Source organism: Haemorhous mexicanus, chromosome 7 (genome assembly GCF_027477595.1).
Source record: "Haemorhous mexicanus isolate bHaeMex1 chromosome 7, bHaeMex1.pri, whole genome shotgun sequence".
Classification (NCBI taxonomy): Eukaryota; Metazoa; Chordata; class Aves; order Passeriformes; family Fringillidae; genus Haemorhous; species Haemorhous mexicanus.
This window is the reverse complement of record NC_082347.1, coordinates 23,946,359-23,964,223: the sequence shown is the minus strand read 5'-3', so window position 1 is coordinate 23,964,223 and position 17,865 is coordinate 23,946,359. Positions and strand designations below refer to the sequence as shown.

Here is a 17,865-nt window from a genome sequence, read left to right as displayed (position 1 = left end):
TGGGGCTTTAATGAGTGCAAATACCATCAGTCTTGCTGTAATAGGACACAGCTGGGGGCATAGCTGGCTGGCCCTGGGATAAATTGCTGCCACCTGCATTTTCTTCTTCCCTAGGTGCCCAGAAACTGCCCCACCACCCTTGGGGTTAGGCAGTGCCCTGGCTGGACAGGCAGCGCTCCAGGCAAAGGTCGTGTTTTGCCAGCAGTGTCCTATTTGCTGTGCCTGGCCAGGGATCCCTGACTTTAGCACAGCTGGGCTCAGTGTGAGACAGCCAAAATCCATCAGAGACCAAATCTTTGCTGAGCAGCTTTCCTTTCCTGAGACTCTGCAACCCAGGAGGGACTTCAGTCCATCTGAAGTGTCCCCAAGCAAAGCTCAACCTGCTGCTAGCCCTGCCTGATGGGTCAGTTACAGGGTCTCAGTCCTCTTCAAATCCTGCCTGGGTCCAGCACTTCTGCTTGGTAGCTGTGCCCTGGATGAAATGAGTTTGACTGGCCTCAGCCCATGTTTAGGCTGATCATGTCCACAGCAAAAAATTCAATTGCATAGTGTGGAGAAGCTCTTCCTGTGGCTTTGGGATGTGGTGATACAACTGGTCATGTTGATTTAGGCCCAATCAGGGTATCTGTGGTGGGTGCTGTGACAGCTAACTGGGATGTCCCATGTGGCCAGCTGACACAGACTGGATGCACTTCTAAGTAGCCCCAGGAGCTGTTGGCCTGGGATAAGCCCTTAGTGAGAGACTGCTAACCCTTCCAAACCAAAGACCCCCTCCCATGGACTTTGTAGGAAATGCCAAAAGCAAAAAATTAAGGGGGAATAGGAAGGTTTAGTCAGAGGCCTTTCTCCTGGGACGAGGATGGCCTGATGCAAACAGGAGGTGGGAAGAAAGAGCAGGTCACCATGACCAAGGAGAAGCAGATGGAGGTAGGAACTGGCCCTGATTCTCCTTAAACTTCTGGGGGAGACTGAGGCAATGATCTCATATCTATGACCCAAGCAGCAAATGCAGACAGCCTGAGCCCAATCCCCCCCACCCCAGAGTACCCAGTGCACCCCAGATCAGCAGTATTTCCAAGGCAGGAGGAGGAAAGGACGCTTCAAAAGCAGCCCTTCCAGTTGCCTTTGCCAGGAATGGAGAGCCAGGGCAGTGTTGGTGGAGATTGAATCTAGTGATTACTTTAAGGGATTTGCTGTCTCTTTCTTTATCCCTCTCTCTCTTTTTTTTTTCTTTCTTTTTTTTTTCTCTTCCCCCCCTTTTCCCTCCCTCTTATCCCTTTCGTGGTGCATTTGTCTTCGAGGAACCTGGGGTGTTCTTTTCATCAGTTCAATCTCTCTCTGGCACTTGAGTCCTGATTGGCTGAAGGACTTAGGGGAAAAAAAAAATCTTTAATTAAGTAGATAATCTCTTCTTAGGAAGTTCTGCGGCTCCATTTCACCAGCCCCCTTTAGCTCTTACTTTAGGATTGGTTATCCTTTGCAGAAGGTGGGATTCAGGAGGCATCCGCCTCTTCATCACACCAGCACTGCCGGGTGGAAAGTAACTCCATCCCTTCCCTAAATTAGTTGTGCTTCTTTTTTTTTTTCCTTTTCTCTGGTGGTGGTGGTACTCAAGTTTGGGGTTTTTTTTAGGATCTTCTTTCTCCCTCTTTATTTGGATTTTATATTTCACATGGACCCTTATCTGGGCATCTTCTTCCTCACTCCCTTCTTCCAGTCCTGCTATGCCTGGTGAGTATCAAGAGCATCACAGCCTGTGTCACAGGCAGGTGCTCTTCCCAGATAACCTAAGGAAATTCCTCTTCACCTTCCTAAATGTCTCCTCTTTCTCACTTAGCTCAGTTCTGTCTTTAATGGAATCAGATATTTAACCAAGTCCCTACACACTCATTGGCAGAGAGGTTAGATCTATGAAAGTCTCTCTTTTTCCCTGCACCTCCCAAAAATAACTAGGGGCCAGATTGTAAGCTGGGGTAAAATAGGGGAAAGTGGATGCTGAGACCTAGCCCCTCACTTTCAAGTGGGAAGATAACCCAATGGAAGAGCCAGAGACTTCTGTTTTTCCAAAGGCTCCCAGTCAGCTTGTCTCTTGTCTTAATTAAATCAAGTGGGGCTTCTCTCACGCTCCCCAAAGAGGACAGTCCGTGATTAAGAGCTCAGAGCCCGCAGGGGTGAATTAGATCCACACGAGTGTCACTCTGGATGAGCAGCCTGAGAGCCCAGCTCCTTGGCACACACAGAGGCAGAATTTCTTGTCTGAAATTCATGTATTAGGGTTTCCTGGGGAGCTGCTTTTGCCAGGGCAATTGCTACAGCTTGGTTTCCAACCACCTGAGTCCCATCAGACCAGTTCTGCTGTGCAGAAATCTGTGGCCATCTCCTGTGGACCTCTTGCTTTGTCCTGAGGAAGGTTTTATATTTATTTCCCAAAAAGTTCTTTAAGGGTGAACAGAAAGAGATTATGCTTGCATCAAATCTTGTATCATTCCTTGTGGGATATATCAGTCCCATTCCCAAAGGGAAATGGTTTCTGCAGGTATTTTTCCTATGTGATTTTTACTGAGTATGCAATTTTTTTTCTCAATTGCAGTGATGCCCTGGGGAATCTGCTCAGTGGGTTACAGACTTATCTCTAATGGCAAGGAAAGTCTTTTACTATTCAATTACTAAAATCCCCTGCCTTCTCCATAGCAGATCTCTAGGGTTATTACCATGGATGGAGAAATCAAAATTACAAAAAAAGAAATCAAAATTACAAAAAGAGAAACTAAAGAATAAATGGGAACTCATTCCTGTTAGTCTGAAGTAAAATTTGTGTTCTTTCAGAGGTTTTCTACTCCTTTCATTAAAAGAATATGCAACAATTTGTATATGTCTAAATACTATAAATCAGCACACTCAAGATAAACCTTCCTTCCGGAACAAGAGTAATATGTATGTTCTACGGAAAGGCTAGGCAAGAGATCGTGCTGATTTTATTGTTATTTTCTGCTCTTCCTGTGTATGTGTCTTGCTTTCCTCAATAAAAACAGGTTTAGAATGCATTAAAAGAAAAAAAACCCAACATTTTAAAGAAACAGTTCAAAGCAGAGAAATTTCAGCACACAAAGTAGAGCATAATATGGACATCCAAGACATTTTCAGTCTAAAGTTGGATGTTTAAATTCCCTGTCTCTCGGCAGTTTTTATCTAAGAGAAAAGTTTATAAATCAAGACAACACCGCTTCTCTCTGCATATTGCTCATAGGTCATGAGTTAAATAGAAAAAGGAAAATTGCAACCTTTATTTGAAATTATCATTTTGCAGACACTGTCCCTTAACTCTTGAGGAGAAAAAAAGACAAATTTGTGGGAATCATAAAATAATTCTTCTTGAAATTTGGGCTGGTTTTCTCTATCTGATCCAACGGCTTAAAACATGTTATTTTTTTCCTATGATTTAATCACAAGAATTGGGAGTGGGAACATGGTGGGGGAGCAATATAGAACAACATAAAACGTTTTTTATATATATGTATGTGGCCACTTCCCTTCTTTGCGTCTGGATTAGCTTTTACCATTTAATGGACCGTTCAATCAATGTATTATTTCTAGGTGATCAAAATGTCAGGGTTGCATTTAGGAACAAAATCTTCAAAATAAATATAGAAAATAGAGAAAAAATGAAGAAAAAATAAGTAAAATTCCAAATGTTATTGAGTTTCTGCCAAGTCTCCTCTCCTGTGGGAATAATATAAAGATCTCAGTAGTTTTCTCCTAAATATATTTTTTACACTTCAGCTGTGGGACTGCCACTGGTTTCCAGCCTCCCTGATTTTCTAATAACCTCGGGGAGCTCATATTGAGAACAAAACTCAGACCCAAAAGGAAATTCTATCCATTTTCTCTATTTACAATAATAACAGTAAAGATGTAAATCCAGCTTTATCATTTTCTAAAGAGCAGAACCAGCAGCACAGTAGCCTGAGTGGGTGGTAAGGTATCAGACAAATATTGTAATGAGAGATTAGGTAAGGCTCTCAGGGCATATTAAACTGAGGAGTGCGATGTTATTGGTTAAAGTTGTAACTGAGACAGAATTATCAGAGGCTTATCAGTACTTGATTTAAGTAAAATAATGGGACAGCCTGGCAAGGTTCTTTGCTTTCAGATTCAATAAAACTGTGATAGAAAACTCCTGCTGAAGATATTCACTAGCTTTCAGGTAATTTTCTAATATTGGATCCAATGAAAATCTCTTGCCCTAGATTTACTTTTTACCTGGTGACATAGAGTTGTGCTGAGGGAAGCAGTGTGTCCTGGCCAGGGCCCTGCACAGCCTGGGGAGGGGACAGAGGAATTCGGGGGTGTCCTCCCTCAGCCCACTCAGCTATGAGCCTGCTCCGCTTCAGTCCCTGTAATGCTGCCCTGCAGTTTGAAGATGGAGGGAAAGGGGTTTACACAACTAGAAACTCCCTGAGCTTTCTCAGAGAAGAGATTTTACTTCATGTGTCTCTTTTCATGTGTGTGATACAAAAAATCACCAATGTCATAGAAATTTGGCTGGTTAACATCAGCTATGAATGCAACTACTTAGTTGGTTTAGTATTACATTCTGCTTTCCTTTATAATGGAATGAAAATTTAGTAGAAATAGATAGTTTCTTTTAAAAAATCACACTACAGAGAAAACAATGAAGAGAGATTTTGGTAGTGATTCCTATTTGCAGCACAGAGATGATTCCAGAGACACTGTCACTACTGTACTGCATCTGTGCAAGTAGTGGCTTAATTGCTTTCTGCCCTTACTGGCGACTATATACAGAATAGAGATGCATTTTTCTTAGCTAAATTATAAGAGCGAAGAAAAGCACACAAATTCTGTCTCCATTACTATATTTCCTTCCCCCTCAACACAAGTAAGAAAAATTTCAGCCAGCCCCTAGCCATATGATAGTCCCATCTTCCTTTTTCCTGAGCCCACCTGAAGCTGCAAGAGTTAAATGTTGGGGTGTCAAGTATACTAAACACTTGAAACTTTCTGAATCCTTTACTTGTCTAAGTCCTACAAACCCAGCCAGCAGCCTGCCTGCCTGTTGATCTGAGCTCAAGGAAAATGCGTTCAGTCTCTCTGCTGTTTAGAATATCCTGCTGGGAAATTGCTACTGTATCATTTGCTCAGCTGCAGATGGAGAATTGGCATATCATGAACTTGGCTTTTTTGTGGATCTTGAAGTTTATCCTGGAAGGAACAGATCCTCTGCTTCAGTGCAGTCACGTCAATTGACTCCTGCTAACAGGCTGGTTTGCTGTAAACTGATGTTGTGGATTGCTATCCTCCTCCTAAAGCCGTCCTTGCAACTTCTCAGATGTTCCTAATCCAAGGGTTTGAGGCAAATCCCTTCTATACACTGTGAATTTGTTTTCCTACCCACATGGGAAGCAATGCAAATGAGATATATCTCTTCTTTTGGTGACAAAAACAAGATAAGAGAGGACTTGCAATTTTCTAGCTCTTGCCTGAGTAGGAGCATTTTACCAGAGTTTTCTCACAGCTGCTACCAGGGGCCCAGATTCACACTGACACCATCCTGAGTGTGGTCCCCATAGCAAAGCACTTAAGGTCAAGGCAATGGACAGAAGGGAAACCAGATGGAAAAATGACTTGTTCATGCTGCTACCCAGTTGCGTTAGGATGGGGACCCATGGAGCTTACACAGTCTGATTAGCCCCAGGTTCATGGCCCTGTGTGATTCAGGTCACCCGATGCTCTAATCACTCAGCTACAGATGCCGTCTCTCCAAGTCCCAGGAAATATTTAATTAGCTGTACAATGCAGAAGCAGCTTCCAAAGGAAAATTCCTCTACAAAACAACCATCGACTTCGTGCTAAAGTACCCATGGGGGCTGGAGCGCAGCCGGGTCTGAATCCCAAGCCTGGAACAAAGGGAAAGAATCTCCTGTTCTCACAGCCCACTCCTGTTTTGACCCAGGGGAATCTTTCCCAAAGAAAGCTTCATCAATATCAACACATTTTCACCAAAAAACCCACAAAAACCAAACCAAAACAAAAGAAAGCTAGACTTGCCAGAATGAAATGTTCCAAACTCTTTCTCATAACTCTACACTGTAACAGCAAAGATCAGGTTTCTTGTGATTTTGACCAAGCTAAAGTAATGAGACCTCCTTTTGTGGTGTGCTTTGGAAAGGATCTCTGAGGGTGCAATTCTGGTGGAGGTGAAATGGGCTTGCTAACTGCACAAGTGGTTTTCCAGGTCAGGACAGCACCCTGTCTCAATCTCTCACATGTCTGATGTCTGGGCACCAGTCCTGTCCCCGTGTCTATGGCAGGGCTGCACTATGACCCTCAGCTTTGGACAGCACTGCCTGCCTCTGACAGTGCTTGAGCCCTCCCTGGGATGCTCCCACAGTGTCTGTGCTGGATTTGTAGCACAAGAAGACAGTATCTTTCTCTCCTTTATGAGGGAATACTTGCGGCTCATTTTAAGTAGAACAAAATCTCAAGAAGAAGCTGAAGAACCAAGTTTCTATCAGTACATGCTCTGTCATTTTCCCAGTCACTTACGGCAAGATCTCAATCCACTCATTCCACCTCTCTGGCCCCAGCGTTCTCTCTGGGTGATAATAGCAGTCACCCATTTCTCTGAAGTACTGAGTTCCAGCAGGGAAAATGTTCCACAGACTCACCAGAAATAGTGATGAGTGTTATTTTACAAACCTGGAGAAAGTGGAATTAGGTATTTTTAGAAGACTCTTTTCTTACTTCATTTCTGACTTGGGATATTTCAAGTTGGCTCTTGGGCTTTTTCAAAGTGTCAGTCCTTTCTGCCATGATGCAGCTAAGCAGGATTCACACAGCCATTCTCCAAATTCTGCAGGTGGTCACTGCACCAAATGGAGTCCCAATGCTGACTGACCATTTGGACAGAAACAGTCTTTCTTACTGGAGAAAGAATCACACCAGACAGCATCCATTCTGCAAGGCCATAGGGACAGTGTTGGAAACAAGCCACACTGCCTGACCCCTTGGAGATGATCCTTTCACAACTTCAGTGGGACCAGCAGAAACCTTAGTTTTGTCTAGGACCTCCCACCCAGCCCAAACCCCCAGGGTCCCCTGCACAGTGTTCAGGAGGATGGGAAGGACAGGTATATTTGTGCTCAGCCACCACCATAACCTGACCAAGAGGAGAGTGTGAGCAGTAAGACCACACGAAAACAAGGGATTGTGATGTGGAGAGATGCATCTCTCTCCACAATGCATCTCTCTCCACTGCTCCAATGCAATATTGCAAAGGAGCAGTGGTGTGATGCCCTCCTTCCCTCAGCATGGTCCCTCTCCTGGGGCTGGGGGAAATGCTATCCTGAGTTTAGTCAAGTGAGGTAAAAAGCAAGGCTAGGGGAACCAGAAAGCTAAATAAGGGGTAGATAGCTACAAAGGGTAGCTGAGCAGAGGAAAGCAAAAGGAGGGAGCAGTGAACGAACTGCAGGCCAGCACAGCCTGATTGAGGGGAGCAGGGTGGGCAGAAGGGAACAGCACTGTCCTGTCCCTTAGGGAGCAGCAAAGGGACATGGGGGAGAGACCAGAGGTGCCTGCATCCAGGAGACAGGCAGACTGTGGGGGAGTGAGAGGAGAGCCCTGGGATGCCTGGCATTCCCCAGGCCCCTCCACCATCACCCCCTCCCTGCTGACACTGTCTCTATCTTCCAGGTCAGTGAATAATTTCCTGATGACGGGCCCCAAGGTAAGAGAAATCCCTTTGATCTCTGTCTCTGATTCCACTAAACCCAGAGAGGGAAGGAGAGAGAGAGGGGCTCCTCCTTCCCACTCCTCTCCACTCAGCCTTGGCCAGAGCTCCCCTCACCCCAAGGTTTCCAGCAACAAGGCAAAGAGAAAGGCCAGGAACTTGTGAGCTCCTTGGGCTGCATGAGCCCTGAGCAATGCTGACCTGGGGTTCTTTTAAGCTGGTTGGGGCCAGATTCTGGAGATTTTTCTATTGATGCCAGCCAAGGCTCTCACCTGACATCTATTGCTTCCTGAGATCAGGTTGGCATCAGGGCCCACACTGATCCACACAGAGAGTATTTTCTGTAGGGCCTGTAAAACATACTTCCTCAAGGAGCACAACTAGAATTGCCAGGACTTTGTCCCATATTTTTGACCCTCACATCCTTGTGCTCCTCTTTCAGAGGCTTTTTTTCTTAGCCAGGAGCAGTTGTAAAATTTACCCAGATTTTGTTCTCGCTATTCCCCAGGAACACCTCCAAGCCCAACTAGCTCCCAATACACTGGTGGAGCAACCTTGCCCCAAAGCACTAGCTCTCCCCCATGGGCTGTGGTGAAGAAGAAGGCAGGTTGAGGCATCTGCTAGCCTGGAGCTCCCTGATCTCAGCAGAAAGCTCTGTTTCCTCTCATGGTGGAGAGATAAGGGGTTCCCTATGGCAGAGGCTGGCTGACACATTTCCTAATGTGGCTAACAGCCAAGAGCTGAACTTTCTCCCACGGGAGGCTTAGGCTCTGACCCAGCTCAGCAGGAAATGGGTGTGCTGCTGGTGGTGGTGAGCTTCCCAGGAAAGCCAAGCCAGAGAGACCTTCTGAGCTCTGTACATCTTGTCTTTGTAAGATGGCACACTGGTTAGCTTCAGTTGAAAATATGCATTGTCCCCGTGCTGACACCCAGCTCTGCTCCTAGGCCTATCTCATCTACTCCAGCAGTGTGGCAGCTGGGGCGCAGAGCGGCATCGAGGAGTGCAAGTTCCAGTTCGCCTGGGACCGCTGGAACTGCCCGGAGAGGGCACTGCAGCTCTCCAGCCACGGCGGGCTGCGCAGTGGTAAGGAAAGTATTGGATACCACTACTGGGACCCCCTTGCTACAGGTTAGAGCCCGTGGACCCCTCCTTACTTCCCAAGTGTCTCCTTTTCTTCTCCATTCTCACCTGGGAAGTGCCTCTCCAAGGAATCACCCAGAGGGATCTCCCCAGGAATCCCTTCACCCATCAGCTCCCAGATACAGCGGGATCTGGCTCCAAGGCCTCCTTGCAATGCCAGCCTTACCCATGGACCTGCTGAAATCCAGTTGGCACAGGAACAAACCTTACACAACTCTCTCCCCATAAGGATCCATTCCCCCTGACCTGCACATGGTCTGCTGGACACCTTGCAAGATGGTGTTCCAGAGTATCCCAGCAGAGAACCAGCACAGGCTTCCTGGGTAGCAAGCAGAGGTATAAGGCTAAAGGGAGCAGGAAAGTTCATCAGTGGCTATGCTCTGGCCAAGAGACAGGACAAAAGTCTTCCTACATTTTCCAGATGTCAGAATCACCCTAGGCAGAAAACCAGCATCTCTGACCTGGGCCACTGTAGGGCATGGGGCTGTGGTCATTGTCACTGTATCCTATTCCTTACCTATTTGCAGGTCCCAGGAAATATTTCAGTGCATATCTGGCCCTTGAGACCTATGTTTAATGCTCATACCTGCTTTGTAAAAGCAGGACCTGGGTGTGGAGGAGAGCCTCAGGCCTCTGGTGGTACTGGCAGCAGAGACCAGAGCCCCAGGCAGAGGTGGACGAAGGTTTCAAAGCAGGACCTTGAGGAGATAATTGCAGCACAAGGCCTGCTCTGAGACCAGAAGCAGGCCCCAGAACCATTCCTGTCAAGGTTACCTGCTCAGATCCATACCTTGCTGGTATTAAAAGAAAGCCAAAGGCTCAGTGAAGCCACCTGATGATTCCCAGACTAATCCTGGTGGGTAGGTATGATCACTGCTCAGAGCCCTTTCAGCAGAAGGTACAGCTTGAGGGGACTGTGGGGAAGGAGCTCTTTGACACTTGGAGAGGACCCCTACCCATTGGGGTGTGTTAGTCTGAAGTGGGGGACATTGGCAGTCTGTGCTATATCACCACTATGGAGCTCCCACAAGGACAGCCAGGTACTATCTCCTCCACACCCTTTCAAATGACACAAGTCAGTCTGGATCATATTTGGGAGCTTCCATCCTCATGCAGTTCAAACCCAAATTAAGCTAATCTGACACGTAGGGCCTCTTCTCCACCCCACAAAGTTTTCCCCACTGCAGATGTCCTGTGCAGACTCCTGCATGGTAGGAACAATTTCTAACACTGCCCTTGCCACAAAATCTTTTGCACATCTGCTCTCTTTGTATTCCCCCTTGACAGCAAACCGAGAAACAGCCTTTGTCCACGCCATCAGCTCTGCAGGTGTCATGTACACGCTGACCCGGAACTGCAGCCTGGGGGATTTTGACAACTGTGGCTGTGACGACTCCCGCAATGGACAGCTGGGTAAGGAGGGATGAGCTGCTGCCCCTCACTCATCCCAGGCTGCAGGAGAAGCTCTTCTCTTCTCCACTGAGGCCTGCAGAAACACCTCCCCATCCTGATCCCCACACCCAGGAATAATGCTCAGAGAAAAGTTTTCCCTGGTTCAAACCAAAGTAGCTCTGTGGAAGCTAATGGAGCCACCTCCAACTTATACCAGCCAAGCTCTTGATGCTTTCCATTAAATGAGCAGGAAAGGGGTTGCAGTTTCCCTGGTTCAAATCAAGAACTCTGTTTAAGCTGCTGGAGAGAATGACTATATCATACAGGCAGAGGAGTGGATCTGTTGCCATGCGCCTAAATGATCTTGCCATAGCAGCACAGACCTTGTTATAGCAGCACAGGTCAGGGACCTCAGGGTTCCCAGGGTCTGCAGGACCAGGTTGGCCCCACAGCAGAATGACCATGAGAAAAAGCAGGGTGGCATTCATAAACCTCTCCAGCACTTGTAAGCATGACAGGCACACAGGAGCACAACCAGGAGAATCACTGTGGGTGCACACAGCCATCACAGCCTCCGCATGGCAGTGATATCCAGGCCCTCAGCCACCAAGCACCCCTGGTGGGGAACTCCAGGCTGCACCACCCCAGCTCTCTGCTCAGCTTTCACAGAAAACACTGACATTTAGGGGTTTTGTTTTGAATAGAAAGAGGTCAAATTTCAAATTATCAAAATCTTTTTAAAGCCATGCCCTGCCCAGCTACACTAGGCAGTCAGTATGTGTCACTTTATGACAAATTCCTCTGGAGTGTCCAGTATTTAGTAATTTACTTTACTGGCTGATAGCTTTGAAAACAGCCAGTACTGCGTAGCCATTCAAAGTTTGGGAATGCCTGTCTCTAGCAGAGCAAGACTTTTGGGCAACAACACATTAAATTCTATCTTCTCTGGAAAACCAAGTTAGTCATGCTACATTTCCTTTCCCCCAAATATATCTGGTTTTAATACAAAACTTTCCATTGTGGACTTAAAACCTTGAAAGGCACAGGAAACTTTTGGGCTTGACCAAAACAGCATGATTCAATTCAGCCATTGGACTGAATCCAAGCTGGTGAAAGGTTTTCCTACTTCCTTCAGTCCCAGTCCTTGATTTGGACTGCATCATCCACTGCAATTACCCACCTCCCATGAAACACTCCTGTCTCTCCCTGGGAGAGGGGATCATGATGCCCTGGGGAAGTCCAGGCGAGGGCCAGGCCTTTCCAGAGAGGCAGCACAAGGCCATTAAACCACAACTCCCAAGATGTACCAATGTGGCATGTCAGGGTCAGAATGTTCCAGATTTCAAACCTTCATTAAAAATTTGGCATCTTTCTCTAGGAGGAAAAAAACTGCATGATGTTTTTCCAGTCCCACTCAGGTCCCACTCAGTTAAGAAAAGTACATTCCACATATTTTTGTGTAATTTCACAGTTCTTTGCTGACTCCCTTGTTTCTTGATGGTAACTAGAAAATCAGACCCTTCTAAGACACCAAACATCATCTCAGAATTCTGGGTGTGCCAAAACCACGGCCTCCCTGATGCACATGTGTCAGGTTTGGGCTGCTCTAGGCAATTGGGGATCTGTTGCCTCTGACCAGGATGCCTCCACCAGTTTGTTAATCCAAGTTAGCAAGATGCTGTCCCTGCAAGTCACTCTGAGCCAGCTGAAGTCAGGGTTTGAGAAGTGATTAGAGACCCAAAGGCTTATCTGCATGTCTGCTAATGCACAGTAACTGACAGCTTCTAAATCCTGCTCTATAGAAAGCCTGGAAAGCCCTGTGTTTGCTGTACAGGACATACCCTTCTGCTGCCTGCCTGAGCCACTTACTACCCAGGCCTCAGGAGAAGTGTCATGAACTCAATGGGAGGGAATCTGGGAGTACTGTGTGATGAAAGGCTGGATTTGCCCCACAGTCTCCATTCCCTCCCATCACTTCTGAAACCTCTTCTGGTTCTTTGACAGCACACATCTCATCTCCTTTCTTAGGGGGACAAGGCTGGCTGTGGGGAGGCTGCAGCGATAATGTGGGCTTTGGGGAAGCTATTTCCAAGCAGTTTGTGGATGCCCTGGAGACTGGACAAGATGCCAGAGCTGCTATGAACCTTCATAACAACGAGGCAGGTCGAAAGGTGAGCGCCTCTCTCCCTCCAGAGCTGACAGCACATACCAAACTGGCTCTGAGCATTCACTGTGGAGGGTCATAATTTGATGTGGCTAAAAAACATGTGTCCAGAAGAAATAACTTCTTGGGAGGGATGGCAGCAGTACAATGGTGTCTGCTCTAAGGTAGCAAAGCTTCTGTGTTACAGTGTTAATGACTTTCTACAGTACTCTTTCTCCCAGTTCAAGGAGGGGAGCACTGTGGAAAAGCAAATCTGTGAGCTTCAGGACTACTGTGCAGGGAGAACTGATGCCAAACTCCTCCACAGGCCTGGAGCCATGGTTCTACATGCATTGCAGCACAGAAACAGCCCCTCCGGGGTTTTTTTCTTGAACCCCTTTCTCTGCTCACCCTGTAGGCAGTGAAAGGGACCATGAAGCGGACTTGCAAATGCCATGGTGTGTCGGGGAGCTGCACCACCCAGACCTGCTGGCTGCAGTTGCCTGAGTTTCGGGAGGTGGGCACTTACCTCAAGGAGAGGTACCACAAAGCCCTGAAGGTGGACTTGCTGCAGGGAGCAGGGAACAGCGCTGCCAGCCGGGGTGCCATTGCTGAGACCTTCAGTTCCATCTCCAAGAAGGAACTGGTCCATTTGGAAGACTCTCCTGACTACTGCTTGGAGAACAAGACCCTGGGGCTGCTGGGCACAGAGGGCAGGGAGTGCCTGAAGAGGGGCAAGGCGCTCAGCAAGTGGGAGAAGCGGAGCTGCCGGCGGCTGTGCGGGGACTGCGGGCTGGCGGTGGAGGAGAGGCGAGCCGAGATGGTGTCCAGCTGCAACTGCAAGTTCCACTGGTGCTGCGCCGTGCGCTGCGAGCAGTGCCGCAAACGGGTCACCAAGTACTTCTGTGTCCGCAAGGAGAAGCGCGAGCGGAGCGGAGGTGGCGGAGCCAGCCGCAAGCTCAAGAGAAAGCTCTAACTTGCTTCTGCTCCTCCACAGTTCTGCCTGCCCCTCTCCTCTCCTGCCCTTCCCATCAGCTCCCAGCACCATTTCTGTTTGGCATAGTTTTGTCTCATTTCCACTGCTGCCTCACTAGGGCTTAGGCAAGGCAAAAGAGCCTTGTATGAGTGCTCAGGCCTTGCCTGTACAGGGCATTAGTGCAGCGGGCAATGTCTTCGGGGGAGACCTTCAAGTGTTCACAAAACAAGGTGAGACTCAGTCCCTTCAACTCAATGTCACTCTATCCAGTGACTATAGCATTCAATGTTACTCTATCCAGTGACTATAGCATTATCTCTGAAAGCACAGGAGGTCTTGGTGGCTCCTGCTGTTTTGAGCTGGTCTGTTCCTCAAACAAGCACCTGCTCTGGGCTTTTGAATAAGTGAGATAAAAAGTATAAGGAAACCGAGATGGCACCAACAAATGGGCAACTCAGATCAGTAAATAAATGAGCTCTATAAATGAGAAGAGGTTTTTAAAAAATAGAGGTACTAAAACAGTTATTGCCTCAGGCCTACACTATGAGGGAATACAAAAGACATTCAACTCCTTTCTCAGCAAGCCAGCCTCCAGGGACCCCATAGCTTTGCTTCCCACCTTCTGACAGCTTTGCTAAGCTCTCCAGTGCTTTACTTTACATTTGAAATGGCAGCAGCAAGATCAAAAGTGCTGCTTGACCTGCTCATTACACAGCTGTCCAAAACAGAGGTCCCATCACTTCATTTTTACATGCTTTCTCTGTGTCTTCCAAGTCCCCAGGTCTGGTCTCCCTTTTTAGGCCAGCATTCCTATCAAAGCCCCCGACTGATGCCATAAAGATGCCCTCACACTTCTCCACTACCTCCTTCCTCCCAAACTGCTCCCAGAGAGGAGCTGCCAAGCTGAGCCTCCTCCCCATGTCCTGGTGTACTTGCCAAGCACTCTTACCCTGTCAGCTAACTAACTAAATACTTCTTCCTAGTCTGAGAAAATAATGTCAGTTACTATTTAATGGTGGTGTAAATAGTAAAGTGAAGCACTTTGAAGTTTAATTTATTGCACAGTTACTGTGATGTATACATAACAGTTTTTCCTCTACCACTTATTGTATATATTCTATAGGCTAAGCAAGCAGCAGGAAGATTTGGTTGATGCATCTCTGTTCCCTTGCTGAGGGAAGGGAGGGGAGGTAGGTAAGAAGCTGCCAGCTGCAGGACTTGGGGAAGCTCACTGCAGCATCAAAGCAATCTTCCCCTGTGCTGCAATAAGATCATCTACTTTGCTGTTTGAAGTGTCCTTTAGCCAGACAAGAAGCCAGTAGAGCTGTTACTGGCCATTAGACCCATCTTGTAGCCAATATTTGTAAACGAATAGCCAATGCAATAAATCAGTAGCCAAGTGCTTGCAAAATGCTGTTGTGTCTAAGTGGCGGGGTGTTCTTTTGTCCCATTTTGCATGTGTATGTAGAAATTTAAGTGTCCTAGCGATTAAAACACACTGCTTACCCATCTGAGCCCAGGAAGACCTAACCAGTTCCAGAAAGCACAACCTCAGCCCTCACCACCAGGGGAAAGGATGTGCTCTCTCCTGAGCTTGCTTGAGGATGCATCCAACTGCAATGCAACTGCCAGGAAGAAATGGGGTGGGAGGGGGGCAGACAGGGCCCAGTTGCCCACTACATAGCTGAAATATTAAAGACACTCAGTAGCCTGTATTTGTCTCTTCATTATCAATTAGTCCCTTGATTCTAGGACTACCTCACAGGCAGCAGGAATTTGGACCTCATCAGAGCAAGAACATTCCTGTCAAGCAAGAATCTGGCCTTTCAAAGATTGCAAGAAACCTTGGCCCATTCTCAGGGAAAACTGAAACACTTCCACTTCACACACAAACCACCGCTGTTTGCACAGAAGGTCTTACTAGCACAGTGACCATGCCGAAGGTCTCTTGCATTCCCAGCAGCAGTTCCCCTATGTCCCTGTGGTTGGTCAGGAAAGAGGAAGCAAGAGCCTCTCGACCACCAGGGAAAGCTCCAGCATGGGCCGTCCTTTTCCTTTTGGCTCTCCCCGTTCCGCAGTCAGCTGGAAAAGCTGTAGAAGCCGCTTCCCTCTTCCTCCCTCTCGTCCTCCATCCCTCCCCTGCTGACACTGCTGCCCGCGCAGGCCGTGGCACAGCCGCGGTGGCGGCTGCTGGCGAAGGGGACATGCGGGGCACCTCAGTGCGAGCCCCACCGCCACACGCTGCTTCCGCCGGGGAAACGGCGACACCGCAGCTGCAGAATGTGCTGACCTCAGCAGCGGGTCCCCCCTCCCGGCGCACGGAGCCCTCAGCGGTAAAGGCCCTGCTGCCATTGTGGGCAGGATTGGATGCTTCCATGTATTCATTTCGGTTTAATGAAGGCGCATTCCTCAGAGGAGAAATATTTACATTCAGCTTCCCAGGTGGTCACCTTCGCCCAGATGACACACAAACAGGCAGCCCCCCGCTCTCTTTTCCAATCCGAGCCTCTTTAGAGGGCTAAGGAGGAGGGGCTGCTGGGGGAGCAGAATAGAGAAGGGAACAAAATGCTAATAAATCAGCCAGCCAGCCCTTTTCCCCTCCCCTCAGTGGAGTCAATGGAAAGTGTCATTTCACATGCTAATCCCCCTCCGATCTCTTTACAACACCTTTTCCGAAAAGTGTTTGGGAAAAGTCCTTGTGGCCCGTTTACAGCTCCCCGCCGCTTCAGATTCCTTCTTGTCTAAGGCCGCGGCCCCGGTGTGGGTCTCTCCCTCCAGCAGGGCTCCTTACAAAAAACATCTCAACAAAGACTTTGGAGTTCATCAGCCTCCCACTGAAATTCACAGCTGCTGAACAAACTAATCCCCTCTCTTGGCCTTTCTTCCTTTCAATGGGTTCTTGGCTTCAAAGACACTTTGGGAAAGGACTTTGTGGGGACTCACACTGCTCCCTCAATAGAAGTTAGTGCAAGCATTATCTTCAGAGCAAGTGGCTTTACAAACAAATACTGCCTAACAATCTCTGCCCCTCCAGCTCCCCCAAACACACACAAGCCTAGCCTGCAGACATGATGTTATCTGCCACAGGATTAGAGCTCTGTTCTCTGTGCCCAGGGATCCTTTCCTGCTGCCCCCTTCCCCCCAAATTCTTTGTCAACCCAAAGGCCTTCTCACCCAACTGAAATGTTTTCTCTGGTGCCCGGGTGCTGTGAAGCCATGTGCCCACACGGGAGGGGGCAATGCTCACTGCCCACAGACTGGGATATTGCCAGCCGAGCAGAGATGGTGCTATAAATGGAGCAGCACTTTCCAGCGGGGTTTGAAGGGTAATATACCACACCAGGGCTGCAGAGACAGGGCCTCTGCCACAAGCCTCTCCAAGACTTTCAAGCGAGTCACCTCACTTTCCCCTTCTGCTTGCTTTCAAAGGAAAGAGCTTCAGGGATGGTGCTTACAGGGGTAAACATGAAGCAAAACAGAGCAACAGAGGGGCAGGTGGGAAGGACTCACATCAAAGGCAGGATAAACAGCCAGTATCTCCACAAGTACCGGGTAGCAGTAGCTATGTGTGCTGGAGTGAACTAATGTCATAGGTATCTGAGAGATATGTGGAAAATCTGTGCTTATTTCTCAGCAGTAGAAGTGGCCTGAGTTAAAGAGAGCAAAGGGCTGGACTCCAAAGGGTACTGTAACTGAATCCAAAAAGGCAGAATCTAAGAAATGCCAGGCTTGTTAAGTGATCTCAGAAAGCTGGGACTTCCCTTATACACTCATTAAGCAAATGTATGCCACCTGGGCTACCTGTGTAATAACCCCATTCTGATGCTGCACCAGTGTTACCTTTGAAAATCAGCTTTGCTTGTTCCTGCTGGGGGACAGCTCCTAGGCCAGGCTGTTTGCTAACTGCTCCAGACCAAAAGCTCTTGACTCCTTCACACTTGCCTCTGCCAGCAGCAGAACTACAAAAGCTTGTTTTCCTTGAATGCATGTGGTGTGTCCCTAATACCCACAACTCTCAGAGACCCTGGGCCCTTCTCAGCAACAGCCCTTCAAATTTTCACCATTCAAAGAATCTTTTTAAGTCTTTTCTTCCTTCAAAGTCCTCCAGCCTTGGGCCATGTAATACAGTACTTCATATTTCAGAGTTTCATGACTGGCAGTGTTGTACGTACATATGAGCTAGCTGACATGTAAAGAAGAAGTTTGATTCCCCCACCTTTATCACAGTATTATGTTTCAAATCAGAATTGAATTCTTTCTTACCTCCTTAAAAGATTAAATGAAATCAGCCAACAGATTCCTAAGTTATTAACTAATGATAAGAACTGACAATTCAAGGGTATAAATTTCCACACAGGTCCGTCCAATCCTTATCCTAGTTCAGGCTGCATGGCTTCAGGGGTGTAACATTTATTTCCAACGGGAGACAATGTCATCAAGGGCTCTCTGTTTACTTACTCACATAC

The 17,865-nt window shown here is 47.7% G+C and overlaps 1 protein-coding gene across 1 annotated transcript; it reads left to right on the top strand.

Moving 5' to 3' along the window:
• The first annotated feature begins 1,672 nt into the window (after positions 1–1,672).
• On the top strand, positions 1,673–13,506 carry WNT8B (Wnt family member 8B). The gene is made up of 6 exons (XM_059851477.1): positions 1,673–1,731; positions 7,711–7,744; positions 8,693–8,831; positions 10,176–10,301; positions 12,309–12,451; positions 12,842–13,506. Exons 1-6 carry the CDS (start codon positions 1,673–1,675, stop codon positions 13,397–13,399), a joined length of 1,059 nt encoding a protein of 352 aa, XP_059707460.1. The 3' UTR covers positions 13,400–13,506.
• Positions 13,507–17,865: the final 4,359 nt, after the last annotated feature.

Coding starts and splice junctions, on each gene's coding strand:
- WNT8B (XM_059851477.1), top strand. CDS start 1,673: ATGGACCCTTATCTGGGCATCTTCTTCCTCACTCCCTTCTTCCAGTCC. Junction 8,832..10,175: donor CCACGGCGGGCTGCGCAGTG/GTAAGGAAAGTA, acceptor CCCCCTTGACAG/CAAACCGAGAAACAGCCTTT. Junction 10,302..12,308: donor CTCCCGCAATGGACAGCTGG/GTAAGGAGGGAT, acceptor CTCCTTTCTTAG/GGGGACAAGGCTGGCTGTGG.